The 19,357-nt window shown below is 38.9% G+C and overlaps 1 protein-coding gene across 1 annotated transcript; it reads left to right on the top strand.

Moving 5' to 3' along the window:
- The first annotated feature begins 2,273 nt into the window (after window positions 1-2,273).
- Window positions 2,274-15,576, top strand: ZNF475 (zinc finger protein 475). Its single transcript, XM_054652840.2, has 3 exons — window positions 2,274-3,154; window positions 9,824-10,004; window positions 13,315-15,576. Exons 1-3 carry the CDS (start codon window positions 2,699-2,701, stop codon window positions 13,464-13,466), a joined length of 789 nt encoding a protein of 262 aa, XP_054508815.2. The 5' UTR covers window positions 2,274-2,698; the 3' UTR covers window positions 13,467-15,576.
- Window positions 15,577-19,357: the final 3,781 nt, after the last annotated feature.

Raw genomic sequence — 19,357 nt, 5'->3', positions numbered from 1 at the left:
TATTGTTAATAGATTGTTTATAGCATCTTTTATTGACTGATTCATTCCTAATGGCAACAGATTTAGTCACCTAACATTCTTCATATGGCAGTTCAGTGTTCACTGTTGCTTTAAGAATCCTCTCAGGTATGAGAAAGTTTCTTTTTGACATAAATCAATAAATAGGACATAAATAGGACCTTGCAAAGTTCAGAAGTTCCCTGAAATGTTACTGAACTTTCTTATGCTCCCTTCCTGTGACCTGCCAATAACCCTTATCTCCGCTGCCTTCATGACCCTTTAATGTTTCCCTGGCTCTCCATTCCCTTCATCCTCCTAAAGAGCTTGGCTGTTTCCCAACTTGGATTCATCCAACGGGCCACCCTCCTTGGAAACTCTCCCAGTCTTTCAAACAGCCTTGCAGTACAGTAGCCTAAATACTAGTTTGCATATTTAAATTTCACATACTGCTGAACCCGTTATTTTGATATCTGAACTAAAAATTCCGGTGCTGTAGTTCTGTGTAACCATCAGCGTATATTATGTGCACCTGATACACCTGATAGCTTCAGACATGAGAGGATACGACAGGCACACACTTTAGCCTGTTTTTCAGCTGACTGCGGTTATCTAATACGGTTTTGGATGAGGTGTTAGCTTTGAATGCACCAAGTATAATGGTCCTCAAAAATTTTATTTTTAACAGCTAGCTACAACATACTTGCTCACAGATTTGTTCCAGCACAAATCACAGACTGGGTCTGATGATCTTCACATTTTCCAGTTTTCCTACAAATAAATACAAGCTTCACAGGAATTATCTGTAAAATAAGAAAGTATCCCAAGTGTCCCAGAAATATCCAGCTTTGTAAGTATTTAAGCAAGCAGTGTCAATGCAGCAATCTAAACATCTTTGTGTGCTAGGCAAAAGGATGACTACTCACATGAACCTGATGACAACTTGTTTTCTCACTGTTGCCCCCATACTTAAGGTACCCCCTAGAATATTTGTAAGAGACTAGAATAAGCTCAATTGCTTCTTAGTAACACAGACAAAGTTTAAGTTTGTCATCTCAAAATTAATGACAAAACTGTGTCATTGCAGTTGGGTATAGTAAAAGTCAGCCCATGGGTTTAGAGGTGGGACAGAGGAGGGTGAAAAGGCTGTTGAGTGGAAACAGAGTCTTGAAAGGTGACATGGCAAAAAAAGCAGTAAAAACATCCAGGTTGCAGCAAAGGAAGTGAACCAAGACACCAAGGCTGCCGGTGTGGATATGTTTGTGTATTATGAATCCCCCACAATTTTGGAAGGATTGAGATAAAGTCTGGAATATTCAGTAAGGGCAAGATGACTTCAGCCACATATTTCTTCTATCACAGATGAAGTAGACTGTCCTTGGCAGTTACCTATCTATGTGATGTGCTAGTTTGTTTTTTTATTTTACCATGCAATTTAAACAGTAGCCTCTGCAGTACATGTGTATGGTCTAAATTATATTTTCTAGTCTTTGGAGGACCAGCCCAAAATACTGTAAGAAATGAACATTTAAGGGATAAAGCACAAATTTATCTGTTTACAGGGATAGACTGGACATTGAAAAACTGAAACATATTTAGTAATATCTGGAGACTGAACAAATGCAGTGTCCTTTCTCTCTCATCCAGCACGTACGTCAGCCCCCAAAGCACCTCAGTAAGCCTTATTAAGAAACCTGCTCCGTTTCATTAATATCACTCTTGTACTAGGACAATCAAGACTGGTCACAGAGTTTGTGACACCACAAGTGCTGAATTAAGGGGCTAAATTATCTCTTTCAACCAATAGATTGACTGGTAACACTTTCCTTTCTTACTGTCCCTTTGTAGATTGGACATTGACATCTCTCTACTGAGAGACTTTTTCTTACGTCTCTGGATACAGGGAAATGATATTTAAGTATCGACTTCGAAGACTGTCAGAAATACCAGTTCTATCAGAAACTGAAAATAAAGCATATTGGTGATACACCAAACCACTTGCATGTCATCAGTTTCAGTTTGTGCAAACACATCTTATTTCATGTCCTTTGTGATTTTACAATCCTCTGGGACCAGGATTTCAGATTTACATTGTTCAGCTGATCACTACAGATAAGAATATATTTGATGTTATATATCTCCTATTTAAAAATACAATAGATTAGTAAGGTTAATTGTGCCTTGTGATAAAACCAGTGGTTGGTAACCTCAACTAGAGAGAATGCATTTATTAATTTATACTAATTTCATTTGTTTCAGGGTCGTGTAGAACAAAAGACAAAAGGATAACACACAGAAACCCCCTTCTCTACTGAAGCAGGCATAAGGTTCAGTGTTCCAGCTTTGAAGTCCCTAATATATTTTGGCTCATGAAAATGGATTAAGAAGATGTAGAATCATTCTGAATACCAGACTTTCCCAAGCTCTTTATGTGTAGGAGAGAGAGAAGTTTCCTGAAATGTGATACTCTTCATGGAAACATATGTCAAGAAAAACAATGTGAACAAAACTTGTAGTAGTCTATCAAGTGCTGAAGAAGCCCCTATTATTATCTCTAACACCTTGCCTTTAGAGCAAGTTTCACGATCTTATGTTCCAGATCTTCCCAGAATTTTTCCCAAAGTAGTACATCTAGGAATCTGGATCCCAGAAAAGGTGACCAGGCACTGCAATAATATCACAACAGTCAAATTCTTCAGACATGTCTCAAACACCAAGAAGACCTCCCTTCAAGGTATGCTATATCTGTGGCAGAGAATTTGGGTCACAGTCTATTGCTATACATGAACCTAAGTGCCTAGAGAAGTGGCGTATTGAGAACAATCAGCTACCAAAGCACCTTAGAAGGCCAGAGCCCAGGAAACCTGAGGTCCTTACTGGTTCTGGTTCCTATACACTTGCAGATGAAAATGAAGCAGCTTATTATAGTGCTCAAGCCCAGCTGGTGCCCTGTAGGAAGTGTGGCCGAACCTTTTTTCCTGACCGTCTCCCTGTGCACGAAAGGTGCTGCAAAGGAGGTGGCAGCAGTGCGAGGCTACCAAGTGCTGCTGCTAGTAAATCTGGTAAAGCACCAAGATCTGGACCTGGCCCAGCAAATGGTGATCCATCTGAGGCCCGTCAAGGAATGAGCAGGGCTGCACCAGCTGTATCAGACCAGGTAAATTGCTAACCATGTGCTGTATGAAAGGGTGTGCATGCATCTTGATGCTTGGCATTACAGGGGAGATTGGCTTGCCATCAAATTTAAAATCACTTTTCTTCAGAAGGAGCTTTTAACTGCATGCAAATTTTTCTCTGCTAAATAGAGGATAAAGAAAAGAGAAATACTGGGAAGGGAATAAGGGAAACTACTTATTCCTATTTATTCTGATTTTCCTTTTGAATGGGAGTAATTGGGTTATCTTTGGGAGTTTAAGAGTTATATCCTCAAGAGGGACCATTGCTTGATTTAGTTCCCTAGGAGATTCTACTGAGCAGATCAGGCAAGGTTTGGATGTCGTATGTTTTAGGAGATGTTAGGTATTTTTCTTGAGTTAACATGAAATGCAGTGTTTCATTGTCCTGCAAGCTCTTCAAAACATGATTTTCATATTCTACTGTTATTCTTAACCTTGGCATGCAACACCAGTTTACTGAGGACTGCATGTTCAAAGGCAGCAGTTCTGGGTATAACAACAACAAAATAAATAAGACTGCACATTTTTTTCCACTGAATTTGATTCAGGATCCAAGAATAAAGAAGCTGATTCACATTATCCAAAAGCTACATAGAGTTTTGGAAAATTGGATATTTTTTTTTGCATTTGTTTCTGCACAAGCTGTCTTTTGGCCAGGAGTTTTGTAAGATAGTTGTCTAAATTTAGGCCCAGTGTCCAAATTAAATGGCCTTTTTTTTTCTTTTTTTTTTTTTTTTTTTAATGTGGGCTGGAATCCTGATTGCCTACATTACTTTCGAAAATGGGATTTAGATCTCTCAGTCACCAAAGGAATGCAATGCTATGCAGAGCATTTCTTAAGATGCTTTAGAAGGCAAAGTGTGTAACATGTCAGTTTACCAGCTGCTGAGTAAAATTAAGATAATAGCATTACCCTAGCTCACATGAGACTAAAGACTTCAGGAGTCCCTTTTTATTATGCTATATGAAGCCACTAATTGATATATTTTGGTGAATATATTTATTATGGTCTATGAGGCCACTGATTGATACATTTTGGAAAATTGATATATATTTGGCAAATTTGCTTTTATCAGCAAATTTTACATTATCCACAAGCAGTTCAAAGTGCTACACAGCTGCATTTATAGTTGTAGGAAAAATGATGCTGTTTATACTACATTGTGCTCTTTCCCAAAGAACTGTCATTGCTCTAAAGGTGATTGTTCAATGAAAGGCATGGGTGTGAAGCAGAGAGTTTAATCTATCACACATAATTCTGTAGATTATAAAACAGAAGGTGAGGGCAATTTTCTATCATTATGGTCCCATAAAAAAAAAAGTTTAGAGTGTGGTTTGGCACTGACAGTGATCTGTAAAAAATGTTACCCTCTTGCACAACGTATCTGCTCCCCTTGTGGATTCACTCACATCTGCTGACTTGTTGAACAACAACATTATTGCCACTTTTTACTTCTGTGAGCTCTGCAGAGCCAAAATGAAATCTGTTAAAATCTGTTCTTCCTTCTGTGTGAACAACAGGTTTCCTCATTTACTTTCAAGCAGTTACAGTTCATCAGTTGCAGCAGAACTAATGAGGCTGTACAGCTTGCAGTTTGTAATTGACTTTGAAGGACTTTATTATTAACAATGACTTTCAGGAAGAGATAATGAATTTTACATCTCTTGAGGTCTATTCTTTAGTACAGAATTATGCATTAAAGGTACAGATGTGATGGGAAGATTGAAAGAAATGTCCTGTGATCCAAGGGGTTCCTCAGGACTTGCAGACAACTTATAAGAAGCTGTCAAAGGAAGCCACTTTCCTGTAGATTTAAATTCTCTGTGAGAGAATCCTCATTTCCTGTTGAACATTTTGAAAGGTATGGAAAACACACATTGAAGGATGTGGAAAAGCATTAGGCTTATGGAATAACTGCAGATTAATTATGAACATGGTCAAGGTCTGTGTCTCCACTAAAGTCTTCCTCTTTTTCCAGCATATGGTTTTCATTTTGCTCACCTTACCAGCTACTCAGCTGCTTATTAATACTGTTAAAAAATAGTGCTACACTAGTGGTGGAGTGAAATGGCTACTGTTCTGGTCCTGGCTGGAAAGCATTTGGGGCAGTCCCTGTCTCATCTAACAGACTTACTCACTGTGACAGTGAATTATTTAAGTACTTGCCTAAAGTCCTGATTCAGCAGAACATCAGAGGAAAGCAATAACTGAAAAAAACCACCCAGCCCTTATGTATTTAAGAGAATTAGTGCTACTGTTAAATAAATTTATGCAGTGAAAAATGCCCTAAACGAAAAACCTGGATTTTCCTTATTTTCAAAATAAAGTTCTGACTGATTTAGTGATATATCATGTAAAGTGCATTTTAACTTTACAACTGCAAGCACTTCTCCCTGTATGCCTCTGCCTGTACACCCTGGACTCTCTCCCCTTCAGCAAGTGTGGCATCAAGTATGCCAGTATCATTACTGACAAACTCTTTCTCAGTTCTGCATTAAATGTCTTTAGAGGTGGAGACTGAACAGCCTCTGTAAGCTATCTCCTCCAGTACCTGTCCTCGCTCTCAGAATCAATGAACACATCTGAGTTAATCACATCTGGCTGTGTAGAATAACAGCATTTGCTTAGAGACTCTCAAGGGTCACATCAGCTCAGAAATTCTGCTTTGGACTCTGCTGTGATACCCCAAACAATGGAAGTGGTGTCTGCAGCTACTGAAACTCAGACTTGCACTAAAACGGAGTCTGTGTTCTATTGTAGAACACAGACTCTGTTTTAGTGCAAGTCATAGACAAAAATATGTGATATGTGTAAGTGAGCGCCGATAACTTGCTGTATGTATATGAGTTATGGGGTTTTTGACAATAGATAATGCTGATCTTAAAAGCCTATTAGATGGTGCTGCCATCTGCTGTTTTCTTCTTATCTGCTTAACTACCTAAAAAGATTTCACTGATGTTCCTTTGCTGAATTGTAATGCATTTTAACACAGTGCAAGTCTTGAAAAATTGTGTAGCAAGAGCTTTGATGTTGTATTTTGCTCTAGCCTAAAGCCATGTAGCATCTTGGTAAAGGGAAGGCTTCTTCAGGTGCACTATAATTCTAATGAACTTGGAAAGTCAATGATGAGCTTTTTTTGCCTCATTGCAGTGGTTTTCAATACCTTCCTAGAGAATACTGACAAATAAATTTGCAAATATAGAAATGTAGATGAGAATGGACAGTGAATGGGTGGTTTGAATGAAGCTTACTGAGTGTTATCATTGGGAATGACTGTGTCCTTCCTTCCTTTGCTTGTACATGGATGCGCTATTCATTGTACTGACGTACTCAATTTTAAAAAAAGCACATCAGGAGCAAAATGGGATATTTCATGCTTCCAGTGGAGTAATATTTTTAATTGTATGCATAATCTTGCAGAATTACCTTGCTGTTCAAGGCATATGATCCTAACATGAGTGCTATTGTAGGCTGTGAAGTGGAGTGACAGCTTTGGATAGTCATGAGAACCATATACCTTGTCCGTGATCCTTATGCAAAACGTCTTTTACTTGGCTGAGAGGAATGTGTGGAAAGGGTTGCTTTCATACAATAGACTGCTGCTGCTAAGTGCTTGCACCATTCTTTTCCTGAGCCTCTAATCCATGGGCAGTTCAAGTCTATGACAAGAGCTCCATAGCAGAGCAGGATGCCCCCCCCTTCCCATTAAAATAAATGGATAATTAAACAAATAAGAAGGGAAGAGGTGTGTGCAGTCCTGGATGATAAATATTTATGTAGGGAAGTTTGGGATTCAGTCTTATTGTGTGTACTTAAGAAGAAATAAAAAGCTTTGTGCAGTATGGAAGGATTTGACCTCATGTAACACCATAACAGCAGCCTGGGGCTAACCTTAAGTAATGTCAGGTCTATTGAAAATACATAGTTGCATAGCCCTCTGAACTAAATAACTTCATTCATAGTCACGCAGACATACTTAGCAGTCTTGGAGTAAAAAAGAAAATACTGAGACACCAGAGGAAAGCCTAACTACGCTGTTAGGTATTTGTAGGTATTTTTATAATAACACATATCCTCAGGAACAGACCTTCCCTACAACCCTTTTTGAAAGTTAAAAACAAAGCAGTGAACAGACAGCCTAGCCACTGGCCTGTGAGTAGTTTGGGTTGGAAAATTGTGGTGTTTCCAAAAATAGTTTAGTTTCAAACTGCAGGCCTCCAGATGTTACATTTGGGATAGACACACTGAAAACAAAAAGAAATGAAGGGTAAATATCATCAGCTGCAGAAATTCCAAGTAAAGCTTATCATATCTTGGATTCCACAGTTAAAAAAAGAAAAATCTGTTACTACCAATTGTTAGGCTAATCTCTTTCAGGTTTTAAACATGTGTGCAGAGAAAAATTTGTGTATATAATTGTATGTGTGGTGATGGGTCAATCTCAGTATTTTTCTGGAATAAAAATAATTCTATCCTAAGAGTGATCTGATTTCTTTTAATTAATTCTGCTTTCTCCTGTTGATTCTGTACCAGTTTTAATTGTGGCAATTGCAAAAGACAGATATTTCTACTTGAAAAGATTTCTGCATTTGCACTAGGATTCCTTTTTCTTATTATGTTACCATAGAAGAGTCCCTACAATCTGAATATAAGTCAAATTGCTCTTTCCTAGTTTGTAGCCAATAAGTAACTGTTTAAATGAATGGCAGGAACCCAGCTAATGAGAACTCATGGGGAAAGTGTGTTCCCAATGATTTTACACCTAGCATTTTTTAAGAAATTTCTAAAATAGTATAACCATACTCACAGCAGGCATGCACACTAAAAAGAGTTCTCTGACCTCAGGAGTTTCGATTGTAGTTTCCTTATCTAAAACTCTCCAGAGCCTACAAATAAACATATAGTGTCTTCAGAAGACTTCGTATCTGGACCCAGAGTTGTACTTTAAAATCAGACAAGTTCTAGCTCACAACTTGAAGTAAAGAAGTAACTGAAATTTGATAATGAAAAGTTATAAGATGTTTTTAAAATAGCTGTTGTTGTATTCATCAAAAAAATAGGAGAAGAAGGCTGTATTTTTATATATATTAGAAAATATGCTTATATAAAATACTGTGTTATCAAAGATAGCAAGGAAATTCCATTTGTAAGTCAAGAGGATGTGAAAATGTCCTTGGAGAGCCCGTCTTTGGATGTTATGTTGCAAGACATTGTGAGAACTTTCCAGATGAAGTCCAACTTTTCCCAGAAAAAATACACTTTATAGAGTAGTATTTCTTTCATGTAAGTGAGATTACATGTGTGATACAGGAAGGCAATCTTATGCAGATCGTTCACTAATGACATTTTCAGACTGTAACATAAATACAAGAAGAGCTGCCCAGAATTTCGTGAACACATTGATGGGCTGACAGAAAGAGTCATAAATACGGGAACAGGTTATGCTTTGTCTTACACAGCAGCAGAGGAAAAAATGAAACCCCCACTACTCTTGTTTGAGTGAGAAAGGTTTCCTGTATTTGGTCTGGCATGGCTGTCTGTCTAACTTGAGGAGGGCAGGGATAGCTCATCTCTTACTGGTATTCTGCAGTCAGAAGTGTAGGAAGTGCTGGCAGTTGTGAAACCCATCTGTGTGCCTCAGAGTTCTTCTCTGCAGCATGTTTTTATCCTACTTCCTGAGCACGGCTGGTACTGACACCACGCGTAGCCCAAGACACGCCTAAGGACACAGCTGAGTCCATAATCTGCAATACCACAGTAATTATACATTTTTCAGCCTTAGATTATGTATTTGTGAGGTTTGGGGTTTAGGAATCTTTTTCTTCTGTTGTTGAGCTGTTTTCCTCTGAGAACAAAAGCAGATCTTCAGTGTGGAAACAATGACTTGCTTAGAGTCCAGTTCTGCCCTTGCTGCAGTCACTGGCAAGGTTCACACTAAGGCCTTTGGGATAAACAAACAGCAGTTTCTTTTTTGCCCCTCATCCTGAAATATCCTGGCTTGGTTTTAATCTTTGAAGGCCAAGAATTCCACCAGATAACTAATCTCTGTCAAAAGTGATGTAAAGATCCACAATCATCTCTTGGGAGTGCTGCCCTCACTGTCCTGCTTAAGAGCGATACTAAGGCTGGACACAGCGCTTTGAGCTGTGTTCTGGTAGAAGATGGAGTCTTTCTGTTATTGTACTAGACATCAAGAGTTCAGCAGATGAAGCTTCTGTTGCTGCTTTCCATTTTACGTCTACTTTGTAAGTAAAAAATGGCTTCAGCCATTTAAGATGGATATTGCATTGCAACCTGATGAAGCAGAGCTGTTGTTTCTGCATGTGAAGACTTAGCATTTTCATGAACTTGCAGGTATGAAAATAAAAGAGAGGAAACTTAACACAGCTAAGTATAGATTAGTCACACCCATCAGTCATCCCAGCATCTGCATAAGAAACCTGCCTGTTCCAGGTGCCCACTTAATGAGGCAGTATCTCGTACAAGCCTCAGGACTGATTCCCAACGATACCAGACTGAAAAAACCAGTTACACAGATTTCACAGATAACACATTCCTTATCTACATGATTGCTTTCATACAAAGTCATTCTGATTCAAAATGAATATTGAAAACAATGTTTATTCTTCTTCATGGTTGTTATTTGCAGGCAAAAGTGATAAGACGGCCACCAACAGTGATTTGCTACATATGTGGCCGTGAGTATGGAACAAAATCTATTAGTATACATGAGCCACAATGCCTGAAAAAATGGCACCAGGAGAATGAAAACCTTCCCAAGCCCTTGAGAAGGCCAGAACCCAAAAAACCTGAAGTCAGAACTGTGCAAGGTAAGCTACAGACCAAATTAAGAGAGATGAGCAAAAAAGTGTGAGGAATTAAAAAAATATTTTAAAGCAATAGGTAAACAGTTTGCAAGTACTTTGTTCTCCAGTTTACTGTCAAGATCTTGTTTTAAGCTTTCCTTCTGCTTCACAGAAGGAAACCTTAAAAATAATAATAAAGTCTTGAAAGTAAAAGTAGTCATTATCTATGGAACATGGCTCCTGGGACATTCCCCTCCATGTGCCAATGTGTCCTGAATCAAAACACAAATAGATTAGCAACCTGCTTCACAGCTACACTACTACTTTTTGACTTCTTTTAACACAGGCATTTCTTAAAACGAGCAAAAACATCCAAGAATAACATGCAGACATGACACAGAATCATTAAAATAAAATAGCCTCAGGCAACATAGGTGTAGATACTTCAGCCAGATTCTTCTACAGTCAACAGCCCGTATTGATCCCTTTTTATTTACAGGTCTGAGAAGCTTTCATTTTGAGACACTGTAATATAAACTCAGTGGAGAAAAATATATATGTAGTACAAAGTAAACAATTAATTTTTTCCAATTTTACGTGTTTGTGCTGTGGGTTCTGTTTCCTAAGATTCCACTTCTTCAAGTCAATGAACACTGATGATCCCCAGCATCCCCACAGATGGGCTGTCATATGTATCTGAGGGTCGTATGTTCACTCTAGGATGTAAAGGAAATCCTATCCATGCTTTGCCTGGAAGCTGTTTCCAGGACTTCCCATTCCCACATAAAGTTATTTCATCTTTCTTGCTGGATGCTTTCCCTGGCCCTGCCAGCTGGTCTGAGCTACTTTGGGCCAAGTTTGGACCACTTCCTCACAGGCATTTAATTCACACACACTTTTTTTTTTAATTCCCCACAATTTCCCTCAGCTTCCCAAAATGTCTGGAAAAGTAGACAAAGTCTCCTACAAGTCACTTGTAAAAGAGTCGTACACTAGATCAGTTTACAGCAGTACAAAGAAATATGTCCTCAGAAGACATGCTGAAGAGAGTAGGATCACTGAGAACACTAACCAGATGTTCAAAATAATAATCAAAGTTAATTAAAGTGAATTAATATAAAACCGGAACTTGGTTAACAGATGCCAAGTGGCATACTTGAATCTGCAGTAAAAGATGTGTTCAAAAGACATCTTCATTGTATTTGCCTTTTAAGATGTTAAGCACTTTTTAATTATTACACATTGTGTGGTAAAACAGATGGAGAAAATGAGAATTCCATGTGAAAGAGGGGGATGCAAAAAGGCAAATCAGGTTATTTTGAAATACACTATTCTTATTTTGAAGGAGTGAAAGCAGAAAGACAACCACTCTTTGAGAAAACAATCTAGCAGAAGGCTCCCAGATATGAATCAGAAAGTTGTCTCATTTACTCAATGAGTCATATCACAGGCGCCTCCAATCTCCTGTGAGGTGTGTGCCCACAGTTCCTCTGGGGATACTGACCTGCTTCCAGCATCTGTCCCTAAATGCCTGCTGATGCAAGACTGATCAGTTCTGTAGCTTGAGCTAAAACTGTTGTTCCCCCTGCAGCTGCCTCATATTCCTGGCTTTGAGAAAATAATCTCAGTGTTGCTCTTTTTCCATAAGACTTACTCTTGATCATGTGGTAAATGCTATAACTGACCTTCAGACCACATGCATGTACTGCATGTCTCACAGTTTCTTAGCTCAGGGGGGGAGGGATTACCCCTGTTGTTGAATGAAATAGACAATGTTCAAAAAAAGCTCAGAAATATTAACTGCTTACATAAAACTTTTTATAACTTATATAAATCTTTTTCTGAAAACTCAAGTGTCATGGGAAGACAACCACTGCCTTCATTACACAGTGTTTTGTTTGTGGAATGCCTAACACATGCCTGCAAGGAGAAAGTCATCTCTCTTTCTCCCTCTCCTCTTTTTTTTTTTTTTTTTAATATTCCATAAACTTTCCAAAGTACAGAAAATACACATTCATTTCCTGCAAGCAGAGGGGATATTTGTCTCAGCCAAGAAAAGAAACACTACTTGGTTGCTCTTCTAACAAAAAGAACATTAGGAACAGGCATATTAAGAGATCTAAGGCTTATTGTGGTTATGTGAACCATTGGATATGATTCATATTAAAATTGTATGGGCCTTTAATGAAGAGCTCTATCATGTGCCAATGACAGAAACCATGGAATATTTTTAAATGCAAAAATCCTTTTCTTTCAAAAATTGTCCACTGCTAACAGTTCAAAGAAAAAAAACAGATTTTAAAATCTTTTTCTATATTGTCATACCAAATAAGAAGGGTGAAGCAAATAGTTCAAAGAAAAAAACCAGATTTTAAAATCTTTTTTCTATATTGTCATACCAAATAAGAAGGGTGAAGCAAATACGTATTTAATTTGAGCCATGTAGACTTTGTAGACTTTTTTCTGCATGCACTTCAAATGAAAATCCTTAAGATCTAAATCCAGGTATTAAGCAACCTGCCTGGCCTTTTTGCAAATCAGTTTGAAACAACACTATGTGAAAATCCATTTCAAAAGGAAAGTCCATTTCAAGATGAAAGTAAACAAGATTATTTTTTTTACCCAAATTAAATCTTGAAAACACATCTGACTGTTTGAAGAATGCTTCCGAATTTTCAGAGCAGTCATTCTTCCCGCAGTGGAAAATAACTGAGGGTAGGGCTGGATTAGTGTTTAGATGACAATAGATGCATCGCTGCAATGACTTCACAGGAAGTTGTGGCTTTAAAGTACTGTAGTTTTTGTCTGTAAGGTTTTAGGCTTATCTAAGATTTACTCCACTTTTTAGTATAACTCACATAGACTCTAACAGGAAGAAAATTGGGCCCCTTGTCCAGAGCAGTACAAAGAGCCTATTCTCAAGTATGATATGCTCCCACCCATAGCCATGGTCAGATAACACATGCTTGTTAAACAGAGCTTGAAGCAATGCCAAAAAGTGAATTTGCTGATAATAGTACGTATGCAAAGATGTTAATAATTATCTGAAAATGCAGATCATAACACACAGCATGATGTTTTCTCTGTACTCTCATACAATACAAAATTATTCAGTTTGAAGTTAATTTAATTCAACCCTTGGGACAGAAAACAGCCTTTTTAATATACTTTTTACTCTTTTGCTTCTTTCTTTTCTTTTTCATTTGCAAAAGCAATATGTTTTGCTTAAACTGAAAGGCTCAGTCAACAGGTATTTCCTGAAAATATTTTCCATAAAGAGTTGAATGTGGGTCTCCAGAATGAAAACTGATACTTTCTTTTTCTAATTTTCCAGCCAAAGGTTTCTATGATCTTGATGCTCTAAATGAGGCTGCCTGGACCAGTGCCCAAGCCCAGCTAGTTCCATGTGATATTTGTGGGCGTACTTTTCTTCCAGACAGACTGATCGTCCACCAGAGGTCCTGTAAACCGAAACCTGCAAAGTGAAGTGGAGTAACACACATGCATACAAATGCATGTCTGCTCACACATACGCAGACAGACAGACACACATTTATCCTAAGCTAAATAAAGTGTGTGTGTGGTGTGTGTGTCCATGCCTTTCAGACAAACCATGAGAGAAATAAAATTCATCCGGAGAGACATGGTCACCAAAACTTTATTTTGTAATGATATCATGTGCTCCAAAGTCTCCAGAGTAAAAATCAAAGCGTAAAGTTAAATAGAGAAAATTACTTCATTGAAAACAAAATTCTGCTTCTCCTCTTTCAAAGACTCTCTGGTTGGTGTAAAGACCTTTAGCCGAACTTGACTAACCAGAGAAACCATGTAGCTCCTTTAAGTTTGTTCATTTTTGTTTGGGTTTTCCAGTTTTTGGGGTTTTTTTGTTTGGAGCACTCCAGTGTTCACATTCATGTGTAACTGCATCTCATGAATCTCTTGACTGCTACAAGTGAAACCTTCTCATGTAAAGGAATCCATTCATGTGGTAGAAGCGGACACAGGCTGTTTTTAAAAAAACACCCAGAAGTGCCCTTGTTTTGTTTAAGAATGATGATGACCATGTGATTTATCCTCAGCTCAGTAAACTCATCATGCCAAAAAATTTGTAAGTCAGGGAAGCACATCTTGGTCATGAACTTTGTAAAAGAAAACATTTTAATGTCAAGACAAAATGATCATGATGTGCCAGATGGCTGGCATAAAATACCACCCTGCCTTCTGTACCAATTGTGGCCATAACAGAGCCAGTGCTGGCTGGAAGAATGGTTATTATACAAGAAAGCCATGGGGAAGGTGTTTGAAGGTGCTATTTTGAAAAATGCTGTTACCTTATGTAGAGGAATGAGTGCCAAAACACATCAGTATAGGAATAGGCTAAACACATGAAGGATGCAATACTCCCTTTTACAAGGTACAGCAGAGAGCAATAATTATTTTACTTACTCTGAAGCCTTTTATTAAGTGGTGAGGTTATTCAAAAGGTATGACAAAATCTAGTACAGGTTGTGAACTAGCAATGTAGGCTTCCTGATATCATGAAGGAAACTGTACATCATGTATGGGCTTAAGGCCTAGAGTTGTCTGTTATGTATTATGTGATTGATGTGACTTTTCTCAGAGCATTCACACTTACTATTGGACTTACAAATCAGAGGAAGCGAGTGCTTTTATATACACTAAAATGAAATATGGGTACCAACAACTTTTCCAAGCGATCAAGCTGTGTGATTTGTGGAGTAAGTGAAACAAGAAGCAATATCTTTGTTCTGTTATTAGAGAAACGCTCCTGACTCCAGCCCTGGCGGGCTGTTAATTCAGACTGGAGAAGTACCAGCATTCTTTGGTGAAAATAATTTCCAAAACAATCAATGGTACCTCAGCAGCCCTTTCATCTTTGGAATGAGGATTGTATAGTCTGAAGATAGATATCTTCAGGAGTCAAAGGTTCAGTTCCTGTTCTACAGAACAAAGCTGTGTAAACCCTGCAGATCTGTTCTTAGTGTCTCCAGCATAAGAAGAGGTGCTGTCGGAGCTGGACCAGTGCCACCCCTCCTTCTTTTGGCTGGGAGAAGGCATGTGGCCTGAGGACAGAAGAATGGGGGCACTAGTTTGTGATTGCTAGACTGGCTCCTAGGAGCTGCTGGCTGGCAACATATACTGCGAGCTCCTGAGGTCACACCAAGTGCTGGCCCACTGACAAGTGGTTTGGTAACTGGAGGATTATGGATATCATACAATCTCACCTTTATGTCCCCTCTTGCTCTTCTTGGAATGCTCTCTTTTCTTAGACACAATAAGCATTTTTTGGTTACATCTGCCTCATTGGGTCATCGAGATTCATCTACATCCACTTCCAGAGCAAAAACATATTTTAAAGAAAGTAAGCCTTTGCAGAGTCACTGCAATGTTTGGCATTAAAAATTCAGCTCTGCCTCTTAGTGGAATTCATATATTGGAGTCCCTGTGTAATTCTGAAAGTTGGACTTAGTATCTTGATGGTTCTAAAGCTGTCAGAGATTTCACCCAGAACATGTTTTCTGTGTTTCATTGTCAGCTCTACACTTGGATATGTTTTGGTTTCTGGAATTTTTTCTCAAAAAGCGGTAAAATCTGTCTGATGAGCTGAATGTTTATGAACAATAAAAAAGTACCAATATTAAGTGTATGTTGTGTCTTATCCAGAAATACTACTGTAGGGGAACTCCTGAAGCCATAAGCCTAGAGTATGTTTTCCACATCATCTTTTAAAAAAGGAAATGAGGATCTGTCAAATTAAGAGCTGTCTCCGCTAGCTGGTGATTGCTGCTGAGTTCTGAATTCAATGTGGGATTTGAGAAATGGTGAGCCTTACCACTCAGAGAGTAAAGTCAGCATTGGGCTGTGAGGGCTGATGGTGAGACCAGAGCATGCAGAAGCCCAGCTGGAGCCAACAGCCCTTGGAAAGATCTCAAGGGTTGTAGCATTCCCTTCCCTCCACAACTTCATGGGAACAATGATTTCCAAAATATGTAGAAATATAAAAATCATTGACATAGGAGTGCATATTGTTCCATTTCAGATGTCACTCACATCCCAAGGTTACTCTGTCACAAGCTTTTCTGCTGAGCTCACCAGTGCTGGTGTGTTTGCTGACGATGACAGTGAGGTCAAAGCAAGCTTTGTTTACTGGGAGAAGCACTGAGAGTGCCTTCATGGCTTGCTCTCAGCAGAGTTAAAATGAGATCTTAGGAGCATTACAAGTATTGCTTGCCATGTATAATTTTGACTTATTTTGCAGAAGAAGAAAAGGAAATGAGAAATTGAGCTACTTTCCTTCCTTTGTTTCCATACTTTAGTGATTTGTCATTTAACCTTATCTCATCCACTGTTGGCTCAATGTTATTTCCAGTTGAATCCCATGTTTCCTACTGCCACAGCACATTTAAAGAGCTGAAAAATATCTTCTGATACTTCAAAACCAGTGACATTTCATTTAGTTTCCCACAATTGTGCTGAGAGCAGCTAAAAATATTCCTGGACAAAGTATTCAGAAAGTCAGGACATGGATTGACAAGCAGAATTTAATCACATTAAACAAATGAGCATGCACTTTCTGATCATAAATAAAAGCCATGACTTACGTTTTAGTTCAGCCATTTGAACCTACCAATTTCAAATTAAAAAAAGAGGCATTTTATAAAAGCAAATCAGAAGATCATAGTCAAGCTAGAAGCATTTAACTGCAGACTTGAAAAATTGGGCATTAATGAATCCATAACTGTAGTTAAGTATTATATGTAAAGGGTTATAATCTCTTGAGTTGGGAATGCCTCAGTTACCATACAAACTTCAAAAGGTCCTGCATCTTTAAGGGCAGTAGTTAAAAATGCCTGATAGGCTTGAACAAGACAGTTTCATGGACCTTTTTTCTGAAAGGCTACTGGGAGAGAATGGACCACAACTTGAGGAATAAAAACATTTGTAAATGTAATGTCAGTTTCTAATTGAAGATAGTGAGCACTTTTATGGATCTGTGAATTCTCTTTGCAGGCCACAGACCTAGAAAGCATATAGCACCATGTAGAAAGGATGTTTTCAGTACTGACTACTGACAATTTGAATGCTTAAGCTGTAGTCCAGGATTTGTAAACAGGATTTTTGATCCTGTGCTCACTGAAACAAATCCTACATTTATTGTACTGTATGTATGTATATACTGTACTGTATCAGTAGAGGATGATCAGATGTTGACACGTGTATGTCTTAATCCAATTATATAGTACAGTTTTTTATGATAGCACACAAGCTTTCAAAGACTATGTTTGCTTAACAATAACAAATTCTCATAGTTGAGAATTTTGTGTTTATTACCCAGTGCACAGAGCTGGTCCATGAAGAAGGAATTCTAGGTGGTCTTCTCTCTGAATTAATATTTTCTTTGAGGGTCCTGTGCCTAATTTTGCTTTGCTGTCAGTGGGGATAAGGCTTCTGAATTCTGTATTTCTGAACTGTGTTAACCACAGTGGGTACAAATGAGTTTGCTGTATGTGGAGACATGCCACCCCTAGCAACATGGTAGGATTGTGCAAAAGCAGGATTCAACAGGGGTGTGAAGTCCACCAAAAAACAAAACCTGCAAGCCTGGAAAACCCTCCAAGAAGTCACCTGAGGGACTGTCTAAATTCTTGCATGCTGTTACTGTTTATTCCTTGGTCAATAACATAACTGACATACACAGTATTGATGACTCTGGAGAACACAAGAATGAGGTACTCCTCCTAAATATATATTTCTTAAAAAAAACTTCCGTCATTTTCAGTTGAAGAAAAAATTTTATAATCTTCACAGAGTTGAGAAGAAAGAGTTGACAGCAGAGCAGGAAATTGTACCTGACAAGAGAGCCTCCAGGAGGCCAGACTGTTTAACTTCTCAAAAAACCCATAAAGTGCCTCCCTGATAGCCTGTACATATCCAGACTAAAGAGACTTCTTTCCAGTCTTGAACAATTTCCAAGCAGGAATTTGTTGCTAGTCAAACTCAGAAGGAAGAAACCCAGAACTTTCAAGCAGTTTACTGAGATTTTCAGTAGAATGTCTATGTCTGTGGCAGGATATTTACAAATAAAATAATAAAAAAAAAGTTGTGTATAGGTATAATATGAATAAATTTAGGCCAGCTTTGTATTACAGTATAGCTTGTAGAACACTGGACTCTAAGATTTTTCCAGATGATCATGAAATATAATAATTAACATATATTTTTCAGGACAGTTTGTAGAAGTCTAAGAAAAATATTGCAAGTAACTAGTTTTGGAGACTCAAGGACCATTTAATAAAATCATACCTCAGCCTTGGAAAGGTGCAATAAGTAATACATCCCAATATTAAGGCAAGAGAAGCCTCTTTCCCACAGGCCTTTGTGTTCATGTGTTAATTCCCTCCGAGTTCTGTTGTCCCATTGCAAATTGGCTTTGACCACCCCTGTTCAGCCCTCATTTCTGTTTATGTATATCCTCTAGAATGTTGTCCCTTCCCTGAATCCCCGTTGGTCCTGTTTTACTGCATTGCTCAGCCCTGTCAATCCCAATGGCTCTCGCTGTCCCTAAGCCTGCCTTTGCACCATTTTGCCCTGCTCCCATTGGGCCCTAACCCTCCGGACTGCCTCCTCACCTCAGATATTGTCCTGGACCCTGAAGCCATCCTGGTTCTTGTTCTTGGAGTGTATTTGAAGCTGTATCCTGGTTTTTTGGATTTTCAAGCAAGAACCTGTCCCAACACTATCCTTTGTCAGCCTTCTGGTGGCCTTGTGCTCCAGGCCCACACAGGTGGCCTGCCTGGGGACCTGTTTTAGCGTGTTGCTATTGTTGCTATGTCTGCCTCCCGGGCAGGGACTTTCTCAGTGAAGTCCCTGAGAGCAGCAGGCGATCACCTGCTGGACAGCTGTCATTGGGAAGAAGACACGTTCAGGTTAGCCTGACCCGGACACTAAGCCTGAGTGTTTTTGGGCGAGGCTGCCAGGAGAGGCAGCACCCTTGGTGCAGCAGGGGGACCGGCTCTGTTGGTGAGCCCCCGCAGGACATGGTGTGCCTGACCCCTGCCCAGACACACAGGAGGGTGGGCAGCAGGGAGCCTGCCCAGAATCTGGGTGCTTTTCCATTAGAGGTCATGTGGGTGAGGGGGAACAGCCATGGGGAATGTGCTTAGCGTGGCTGAAAAGGATGTATATATGCAGGTTAGGGAAGTTTTTAATTCTTAGGGAGAAATAATTTACAAAGAGGGATCTGCAACAATTCATTTGTTGGTTGTTTAAGAATGTTCCTGTCATTTCTAAAGACTCTGTTAATTCATTGGGTTTTTGGGACTCTGTTGGGGCAAAACTTTATGTTCTGCAAACAG

The sequence above is a fragment of the Agelaius phoeniceus genome, chromosome Z (genome assembly GCF_051311805.1).
Source record: "Agelaius phoeniceus isolate bAgePho1 chromosome Z, bAgePho1.hap1, whole genome shotgun sequence".
In the NCBI taxonomy this organism is placed as follows: Eukaryota; Metazoa; Chordata; class Aves; order Passeriformes; family Icteridae; genus Agelaius; species Agelaius phoeniceus.
Note: the sequence above shows the minus strand (reverse complement) of the source record. Positions and strands in the feature narration are given on the sequence as shown.

What these genes read in the sequence shown, in the direction of transcription:
- ZNF475 (XM_054652840.2), top strand. Translation starts at nt 2,699, where the DNA reads ATGTCTCAAACACCAAGAAGACCTCCCTTCAAGGTATGCTATATCTGT. An exon ending in CACCAGCTGTATCAGACCAG is followed by an intron (nt 3,155 to 9,823) that starts GTAAATTGCTAA and finishes TGTTATTTGCAG; the next exon opens with GCAAAAGTGATAAGACGGCC. An exon ending in TGAAGTCAGAACTGTGCAAG is followed by an intron (nt 10,005 to 13,314) that starts GTAAGCTACAGA and finishes CTAATTTTCCAG; the next exon opens with CCAAAGGTTTCTATGATCTT.